This window comes from Glycine max, chromosome 16 (assembly GCF_000004515.6).
Source record: "Glycine max cultivar Williams 82 chromosome 16, Glycine_max_v4.0, whole genome shotgun sequence".
In the NCBI taxonomy this organism is placed as follows: Eukaryota; Viridiplantae; Streptophyta; class Magnoliopsida; order Fabales; family Fabaceae; genus Glycine; species Glycine max.
The window spans coordinates 35,138,850-35,149,690 of record NC_038252.2 but is presented as its reverse complement, the minus strand read 5'-3'; the positions used below and the strand labels follow the sequence as shown (position 1 = coordinate 35,149,690).

Here is a 10,841-nt window from a genome sequence, read left to right as displayed (position 1 = left end):
TGACTCGTGGCTGCATACAAGACTTGACTCTCCAAGCCGGCCAGGCCAAGAACTTTGATGAGATATCCATAGATAACCAATGATGCTTGAGAACCAACAAAATTGTTGGAGTAATATTCTAAATTACCCTAACTATAAAAAGGGCAAATAATAGGTGTAACTTTTAATATTTATAAGATTAAAAATATATTTTAACCTTATAAAAATATCAACAAATAAACAAAATGTCTTTTGTTTAACAGTTTTAAGAATTATATAATTGATAGTAATCATAATTTTAAAAAATTAATTAACGTATTATACAAAATGTTGAGCTAAAGATCAATTAAGGGTATTTTTGAATGATCATGGCCCAAGCATTCTTAGCCATAATCAAATTCTACTTTTTTTTTATTTCCTTTTTATATAGAGTGCCATATATAACAGGAAACTGAATTTGTCCGTTTTCACACTGGACTAACAGCGCCAAGAATGAGAATGAACATAATTTTCAGCAATTAATTAACTTTGATCTGTAGACTCTAGGTTAGTATTAAAAACAAAAAATAAATCTCCAAAAGGTTTTGCAATAATATCTATTGTGAGTCTGTCAGAGATTTAGTACACTCAAGAGTGTAAATATTTTTTACACTATCAACTAATCAATGGTTTACATTTCAACATGATATGAAAATGGTAATATATAGGTAGTATTTGAGTTAAGCTCATGAAAGCCAAATTAGAAGCCCTGCAACTGCAACCAAACTTTCTAACAATCTCTTCCCGATATAAGATTCATCTGTCCCTTCTAGGAACTTCCTTCAACTGAATGTAAAAACATTAGTTGTTATATGACAACTAACAAGACTGATAGATCATTTATTGCATAGGAAATGGAAACATAACACTGTAGTGTAGTGTTCTTTAAGAAAAAGGAAGGCTTAATTAGAAATTGAACGTACCAGAACACTGTGAGAGATTATCAGGTGTTTTGCAAAGAGAAGGGAGACCAACAGCAATTGTCATGTTAATCTTTAAGCCAAGGTCAGGATCATCCCTGTCTTTGAGAATAAGGCAGACACACTTCTTGTTGGTCTTCATGGCTTGTGTGAGACAACTGCAACAATCTGCTGTGGGTGCTTTCGCGTCAGCACCCAAATATGGCAGACACGTTGCAACACCTGTCAGGGATTCTGCACATTTCTGTTTGTCTTTAGCTGAATCTCCCATTGCATGACTAACCAATACCAATGTTATTGCTAACACTAGCAAGTGTGGTAGACAAGCATTTGAATCCATTTCTCAATCTTGATGAATGAATGAGTGGAGATAGATTATATTATAGTCTATAGAAAAAGTTGTAGGTAGAAATTGTTAGGTTGTGGTGCTACATGTAAAATATTGGTTTTTTTGTTTTAATTTATTAGAAGGTTCTGTAGTGTGTTATGTTTTAGAAAACATGGGAATTGGGAAGGAAACTGGTAGATGAAAATAAATTCTGTGGTTTCACTGTGAGTTCAATGAAGAAGACCAGTTTGTTGACTTAGTCTGGATCATTTCAATTTTGTACAACACCAATTGTCCACTAAAGAGTTATATACTATTTCTCGTGGTTTTTTTTTTTTTTTTGTCTAGAGCTTAGTGTTCATGGATAAACATATAATTTTCTTTTCTTAAAGTACATTTTCCTACTCCAAAAGTGTTAAATCCTCTCATGTTATTGTACCCCTAGTAGTTATTTGTTTCTGACCGAGTCTCTTTAGTGTCCAATTTGCTGATGTGAAGGGTAGAAGGACCCAATGACAATGTTGTCATCAAATTTGAAAAGAAATAACTATAAAAAAACAAAAACAAAAAAGACCAAAACACTATTAAACACTAAATGAAATTAAATATGTTTTTATCCTTTTTTCAGGAGTGTGTGATTTAGGCTCATTCAATTTAGAAACACTACATGATTATACAGAGACTTGCTTATAATATTAAGATAATTGTATATTTAATTAAATGAATTTGATAATATAAAGATGATCGTGAAAAGTTTACGAAAGATAGTGTGCGTGAGCAAGAGGAATATGTTAGCTATTTAGGTGTAACTTATTGAAAGTAAGACATAGTCATGTAGATGTGGTAGGTTTAACCCTTGCTGCCAAAGTAAAAAATTAAGTGGGAAAAAAAAAAGATAGAAACCCTCAGGGTAGCTTATAGTTAGGAAGGCTCAATATGTCTCCCTTGACCAAACAATTTTTATAAAATCAAAATATTTTTGTGTATAAAATTTACTTTAAAATACATTTAGTAAAACATTTTAGTTTTAGCTTTATAATTTTAAAAACCTAAGACTTAATATATGAGAAAAATTTGCTAAATAAAATATGAGATCAGCTGAATTTTTTTATTTTAATAAATTTTAAAATAAAAAATAATATATTAGAAAAGTGTGTTAACATTTCTCTTGAAACGATTAGTGTTTTTGCTAGCCTATGTTCCTAACCGCAACAGGCGCCGAAATTGTGGGTTAACCAGGCATAGAGAAATTCCAAAGGTTGTGAGTTGTAAGAAGTCTTTGACTGATCTATTTCCTATCTTCAAAGTTAAAGGCAAGTCTCTGGAGAAGATGACTTCGATAAAGACACAATAAAACTGCTTCTGGTGAAGAGGGAATTTCAAGACATTAGTTCTTCCCCAAAATCAACTTAACTCTAATGAGAATGTGAAAACTGAACAAGAGGATATATAGTCTAAAACCAACTAACATTCCAAAATTCCTCACCAACCATCCCTATTATATTAGACAACCACACCCGTGATGAAAATTATAGTGCGATCTCATTCCACTGTCTCAATTAAATAAAAAATATACAAAATATCACAATAAGGATATGTTAGTTAAGAATTTAATTTAAATACACTTTCATTTGCAATTAATTAATTATATATATTTCCTATAACTTTTTTACTAATTGTTTTACAAATCATTTAGTGATTTCTAATTAATTAACAATTTAAATTTTTACACTATCTATCAAAATTAAACTCATATATTAACAGCATCAAAGTTATTTTCGTTTTAATTTTCATACTTTAGTTCTAATTAAGTAGTACTAGCAGTTGCCATTCTCATTATTTTATTATACGTACATTCTACATTCTGCTTACAACTTGCAATGAATGGAAAAAGTGGAGCTTGGACATCATTTGTCTGCATGACATTCACACCACTCACAAAAAGTGAGTGGAAATTTTTAGACAAAATAGATGAAGAATTATTAATGTTCAACCATCATTGTAAGTGGAAAGTTCATTATGAGAAAGAAAAGCAGTTCGCAAAAATGGAAAGCAGTATAGGTAAAGAAAGCTCAAGTAATTTTCAACTTCTAGACATTCCATGTAGAGATAACAAATGACAGTTCATAGAAAAGAAAAGGAAAAAAAATGATGGCTTAAAGATCTTTATCTTTGAGCTGTTTGTCTCTACTAATCAACTATAGTTAGCTATTTTGATTTATGATTGTCAACTTGAGATACCATTAAGATAAAAGTGGTGTGAAAAAGAGCATCAAAGTAGGCGTACGTATGGCGTCGATCAAGAGTCGCACCACTGAATCAAATTCTTTTCTAACATTTGGAAATATGTGAGTGAGATTTTCAAAACACCAAACAGTTATAGTATCAAATGTTGTATCTTCAAATTTGGCTTCTTTCTACGAAATAAAGTTGCAAAAACGGAAGACCGAGAGCTTAATTAGACATAGAATTCAAATGGAGCATGCCATCATTGACATGAAGACTGATGAGAAGTTTGAAATAACATTTCTTACATAGAATTCAAAGATTTCACACGTAGTCCATTGTTTAGAATAAACTGCTACATATATATAACCAGTTGTTAAAAAAAATAATAAAAATAATAAAAGGTTTAATTATCCTTTTGGCCCTTAAAATTACGACAATATTTTTTTTAGTCTTTATAGTTTAACTCATGGGACCAGAAACTCACAATCACACACTTTATCTGCAGCAATCAAAACCATCATCCCATTGGAACGTTCAACTTAGTTCAATGCTGTGATACCACTCCAACTTGATGAGAGACTGTCAAGAAGGAGATTACATCATGGCAATTGGCAAATGCAAAGCTTGCAGAGGTCGGTGGCAGACTCAAGAATAATGGAATGTGTAGTGGCTTTGTCTCATACCTCCATTACACTTCAGTTGTACCTCAGCTTGCTTCCCTATTTTTATTAATTTTGTTCATGTTTATATGTGAGTTGAATCTTTCCCGCGAGGACCAAAAGATAAAAAAAATTGTAAATATAAGAACCAAAATGAATGTCTTAAACTATAGGGACTAAAAAAAATTATCACAACTATAAAGACTAAAAGGATAGTTAAATCAAAATAAAATAAACTAGTGCAAAATAATGGTGGTATGGTTAGACACTTTTAATCCCAAATGTCTCGTTGTAGACATATATACCTCTACATATGTGTGCATTTTGCAACCACCACCATTAGTGGAATAAAATTTTAAATGCTAACCCTTGTACGGTATATATCCTACATAGGCATTGTTAGTAGTAAATACCAACCGTGAACCAGAAAATTGTGGATTCAACCTTTTTCGTCTTCCTTCTTCTTCATGGCAGTGCTATTTGCAACTCATGTTCTTCTCTTGATATTGTCCACTGCAACAACTCTCCACTTCAGTGCAAGCAAGGCAGCAAGGCTCAATATGACTTGCAGTGAGAAGGAAAGGAATGCACTCCTCAGCTTCAAGCATGGACTAGCAGACCCTTCAAACAGGCTTTCATCGTGGTCTGACAAATCGCATTGCTGTACATGGCCAGGGGTTCACTGCAACAACACAGGTAAAGTCATGGAAATCATTCTTGACACACCTGCGGGCTCTCCATATAGGGAGTTGAGTGGAGAGATTAGTCCTTCTTTGCTTGAACTAAAATATTTGAATCGTTTGGACTTGAGTTCAAATTATTTTGTTCTTACTCCAATACCAAGCTTCCTAGGCTCATTGGAGAGTCTGAGATACTTGGACCTTAGCTTAAGTGGGTTCATGGGATTAATCCCTCATCAACTAGGAAACCTCTCAAACCTGCAGCACCTTAATCTTGGATACAATTATGCTCTTCAGATAGATAACCTTAATTGGATATCAAGGCTATATTCCTTAGAGTACCTTGATTTGAGTGGTTCAGACCTTCATAAACAGTACTGGCTTCAAGTACTGAGTGCACTTCCATCTCTTTCAGAACTACACTTGGAGAGCTGTCAAATTGATAACTTAGGACCACCAAAAGGAAAAACCAACTTCACACATCTCCAAGTCCTTGATCTTTCAATTAACAATCTCAATCAGCAAATCCCTTCATGGCTATTTAATCTCAGCACAACTCTTGTCCAACTTGATTTACACAGTAACCTTTTACAGGGAGAAATTCCACAAATAATATCAAGCCTTCAGAACATAAAAAATCTAGACCTGCAGAACAACCAGCTCAGAGGGCCACTTCCAGATTCATTAGGCCAGCTTAAGCATCTTGAAGTTCTAAATCTCAGTAATAATACCTTTACTTGTCCAATTCCCTCACCATTTGCAAACTTGTCATCCTTGAGAACTTTAAACCTGGCTCACAACCGACTGAATGGAACCATTCCTAAGAGTTTTGAGTTCCTCTGAAACCTGCAGATATTAAATCTTGGAACTAATTCTTTCACTGGTGATATGCCTGTAACTCTTGGAACTCTCTCAAATTTAGTGATGTTAGACCTTTCTTCTAATTTGTTAGAAGGATCTATAAAAGAGTCAAATTTTGTAAAACTTTTGAAATTAAAGGAACTACGTTTGTCTTGGACAAACTTGTTCCTCAGTGTCAACTCTGGATGGGTTCCTCCTTTTCAGCTTGAATATGTTTTACTGAGCTCCTTTGGAATAGGTCATAAGTTTCCAGAATGGCTAAAAAGGCAAAGTTCTGTGAAGGTTTTGACAATGTCTAAGGCAGGTATCGCAGACTTGGTTCCAAGTTGGTTTTGGAATTGGACTTTGCAAATTGAATTCCTGGATCTGTCAAACAATCTGTTAAGTGGAGACCTATCTAACATCTTTGTCAATTCCAGCGTCATAAATTTGAGTTCCAATTTGTTCAAGGGTACATTGCCAAGTGTGTCTGCAAATGTTGAAGTGCTGAATGTTGCCAATAACTCAATTTCCGGAACAATTTCTCCCTTTTTATGTGGAAAGGAAAATGCTACTAATAAGTTAAGTGTGCTTGATTTTTCAAATAATGTCTTATATGGTGATCTTGGTCACTGTTGGGTGCATTGGCAAGCATTGGTGCATTTGAACTTGGGTAGTAACAATTTGTCTGGTGTTATTCCAAACTCCATGGGGTATCGATCTCAACTTGAGTCTTTGTTGTTAGACGACAACCGCTTCTCTGGATATATTCCTTCAACACTGCAAAATTGCTCTACAATGAAATTCATTGACAAGGGCAATAACCAACTTTCTGACGTAATACCAGATTGGATGTGGGAAATGCAATATCTAATGGTTCTTCGTCTAAGATCCAACAATTTCAATGGCAGCATTACTCAAAAGATTTGTCAACTTTCTTCCCTTATAGTGCTGGATCTTGGCAATAACAGCCTGTCAGGATCCATTCCAAATTGTTTGGATGACATGAAGACAATGGCTGGTGAAGATGACTTCTTTGCCAACCCTTTAAGTTATTCATATGGCTCTGACTTCAGTTATAACCACTACAAGGAAACTCTTGTCTTAGTTCCCAAAGGAGATGAGTTAGAGTACAGAGACAATCTGATATTGGTGAGAATGATTGACCTTTCAAGTAATAAGCTGTCTGGAGCAATTCCATCTGAAATTTCCAAGCTATCTGCTTTGCGGTTTTTGAACTTGTCTAGAAATCATCTGTCTGGAGGGATACCAAATGACATGGGAAAAATGAAATTTTTAGAATCCCTTGATCTCTCACTAAACAACATTTCAGGTCAAATCCCTCAAAGCTTATCTGATTTGTCCTTCCTCAGTGTCCTGAATCTATCATACAACAACTTCTCAGGCAGAATTCCCACGAGTACCCAACTTCAGAGCTTTGAAGAACTTAGCTACACTGGAAATCCTGAGCTTTGTGGTCCTCCTGTAACAAAAAATTGCACAGACAAGGAAGAGTTGACAGAGAGTGCTTCTGTTGGACACGGTGATGGTAATTTCTTTGGAACATCAGAGTTTTATATGGGTATGGGAGTTGGATTTGCAGCAGGATTTTGGGGTTTTTGCAGTGTTGTTTTCTTCAACAGAACTTGGAGGCGTGCTTATTTTCATTATCTTGACCACTTGAGAGATCTGATTTATGTGATAATAGTTTTGAAGGTAAGAAGGTTACTTGGAAAATTGTGAGTTTACATGTTAACTGTTAGGAGTGAGAGACATTACAACGTGTTATTCTAGACATTAAAAATGTGAAAAGGTTTACCATACTATGTACATGTTCATATGGGGTGTCTGTTTGTTTTGCTTTCATTGGTAATAAATGTTCTTAATGTTAAGAGAACTAGACGAGCTTCAGACTTGAGCATCAAATTCTGTTTTGTATTTATGACGCATTATAAGATGCACTATTCTTAGCTGTGGCCGTTTCATCTGTCCCTTGCTTTCTTCCATTCTGGGAACTTCCTTCAACTGAATGCACAAAAGAACACCAATTGTCCACTAAAGAGTTATATATTATTTCTCGTGGTTATTTATTTATTTTTGTCTAGAGCTTAGTGTTCATGTGGAGAGCTTGAGACGGGTGGAAGACTAAGTTTCAAATGAAACTTTTTTTAGTAATTGTTTTACAAATCATTAGGTGATTTCTAATTAATTAACAATTTAAATTTTTACACTGTGTATCAAAATTAAACTCATATATTAACAGCATCAAAGTTATTTTCGTTCTAATTTTGATACTTTTGTTTTAATTAAGTACTACGTACTAGTAGTTGGCATTCTCATTATTTTATTATACGTACATTCTACATTCTGCTTACAACTTGCAATGAATGGAAAAAGTGGAGCTTGGACATCATTTGTCTGCATGACATTCACACCACTCACAAAAAGTGATTGGAAATTTTTAGACAAAATAGATAAAGAATTATGAATGTTCAACCATCATTGGAAGTGGAAAGTTCATTATGAGAAAGAAAAAAGAAAGCTCAAGTTTTCAACTTCTAGACATTCCATGTAGAGATAAGAAATGACAGTTCATAGAAAAGAAAAGGAAAAAAAAATGATGGCTTAAAGATCTTTATCTTTGTGAGAGTGTTACCGCTTGCACCTCCATGCTTGCTATGCTATCATTTACTTAACAAAGGTGTAACGAAAGGATTGATTTAAATAATAGTTAAAATTTGAAGACTAATTAAACCAAATTTAATTACCTTTGATTTAAAGTATTAAAAAAATGATTAATGTTTTCTTAAAATGAAATTTCATTGATTTAAGCAATTTTATATTGTGATCTAAAATATTTTTTTTCTTATTTTAGTATTCGATCTGCATAAGAATAAATCATATTTCTTAGTAGATTATTTAAGTCATCATATGAATATTTTTATTTTATTTTTAGAATATTATATTGAACATGAGAAATTTTATGATTGCTTAAATTTGGCAATTAAAATTATTTAAAAATTAAAATGGAAATTAAAATTATGTTTCTCCTATTATTTAAGTTGATGACGTGTAAAAATATACAAAATATGCTACTAATTTTTTTTAGAAAAAAATTAATATTCTTTTTCACACTTCTTTTTATATCACCAATTAATTTTTATATGATAAAGAAAATAATATTCATGTTTGAATACAATTAGAAATAGATCACACAACAACCATTCCAAATGACGATTAAATCTAGTCTAGCTTTTTCATATATAAGAGAATATTATTTTGTGAATTAAAAAATTGATCAAAATTAAATAGCAAGATATGAACGAAATAATCTTTTTTTATATAGATTTTTTAACTGAAATAGTCTTTAAATTAGACCCTTTTCCTATAATTGATGTATTTATCATTAATATATTGTTTGTGGCCCAGGCTATGGTTCAAGTTGAAGCCAGAGACCATAACATGGCTGGACTTTGTGGAGTGTCCAAAGGTTCAAGATGAAAAAATACAGGACCTTGAGATAGACTTGATGGAGTCGGCTATGGTTTAATTAACAAAATAATATTTAAATTAACAAAAGTTGAACTTTTAATAAAAGGCTTGAATTAAATAATAGTTAAATTCAATACCAAATTTTGTAATAATTAACAAAAGTTGGATTAACAAAATTTTGTAAAAGACTTGAATTAACAAAAGTTGGACTTTTAATAAAAGACTTGATGGAGTCCATGAAATAGAAGACTTGAATTTTTTTAATAAAATGTTGGACTTTTATTGTTTAATTAACAAAAGTTTAACGAAAGGATATATTAAATAATAGTTAAATTCAATATAAAATTTTGTGTATATAGGAATTTTAAAAAGGGAGATAGATAAAGTAAATTCAAAATTATTTCCTATTCTAAGAATTAACTCGGGAGAATTGGATAATAAAGTCAATAATTAAAAAAAGGAAACATCATAAAAAAAAAGAAAAAAGTCAAGAAAGACACTTGCAGCAGTATAAATAATAGAAGTTTTATGATTTATATGTAGAAGCAAGAAGCACTTATACAATTAAGTTGTTTTCTATATATGCGTTGCAGAAGTTGAAGAAGGCAGAGACCTTAATATGGGTGGACTTTGTGGAGTGTCCTAAGGTTGAAGTAGTCTATGGTTCAAGTTGGAAAAGTGGGGACCTTAAAATGGAGGACCTTGACATAGATTTGATGGAGTAGTCTATGGTTCAAGTTGGAAAAGTGGGGACCTTGATATGGATTTGAGACAATTTTGTTTTCATTTCTTTTATTTTGAATAATTAAAATTTGATAGTTTAAAATTAATTATGGGTTCAAACCACATGTCATTATGGGTTCAAACCACATGTCATAGAATGTTTGAATTTTATAAGACAAGACTTTTTGTTGTTTACTTAACACGTACAGGTTTAACGAAAGGATTGATATGAATAATAGTTAAAATTTGAAGACTAATTAAGTCAAATTTAATTATCTTTGATGTAAACTACTTAAAGTTTTAAAAAAATCATTAATATTTTCTTAAAATAAAAATTTCATTGATTTAAGCAATTCTATACGGTAAACTAAAATAAAAAATGTTTCTTGTTTTAGTATTTGGCACAAGAATAAATTATATTTCTTTATAGATTGTTTAAGTTATCGTATGGATTTTTTTTTAGAATATTATATTGAACGTGAGTATTCTCATAATTACTTAAATTTGGCACTTGCAATTATTTAAAAAGTAAAATGGAAATTAAAATTATGTTTCTCCTCTTATTTAAGTTGATAACTTTTAAAAAATATAAAATATGATACTGATTTTTTTTTTGAGAAAAAAAGTTAATATTCTTTTTACTTCTTTTATATAACTAATTAATTTTTATATGATAAATAAAATAATATTCAAGTTAGAATACAATTATAAATACATGACACAATTACTTTTCCAATTGATGATAATTAAATCTAGTCTTTTTTTCCTATATAAGAGAATATTATTTTGTGAACTGAAAAATTGATTAAAATTAAATAATTAGATTGGAAGGAAATAATTTTTTTATAGATTTTTTAATAGAAATAGTCTTTAAAGTACACCATTTTCCTATAATTGATGTATTCATCAATTAATTGAGTTAGATATTTCAATAAATTGAATATTTATTTTT

General features: G+C 31.4%; 1 protein-coding gene and 1 pseudogene across 1 annotated transcript in view; one reads left to right on the top strand and one right to left on the bottom strand.

The window, feature by feature from the left end:
* LOC102666307 (non-specific lipid transfer protein GPI-anchored 14) overlaps positions 1-1,209 on the bottom strand; it is an 8,393-nt gene extending 7,184 nt beyond the window's left edge. The window contains exon 1 of the mRNA XM_006599982.1: positions 942-1,209. Coding sequence (XP_006600045.1) covers positions 942-1,209 — 268 coding nt within the window. The remainder of the gene's footprint in view (positions 1-941) is intronic.
* Positions 1,210-4,562: 3,353 nt separating this feature from the next.
* LOC100804374 (receptor-like protein EIX2) lies at positions 4,563-9,891 on the top strand (annotated as a pseudogene).
* The last annotated feature ends 950 nt before the right edge of the window (positions 9,892-10,841 follow it).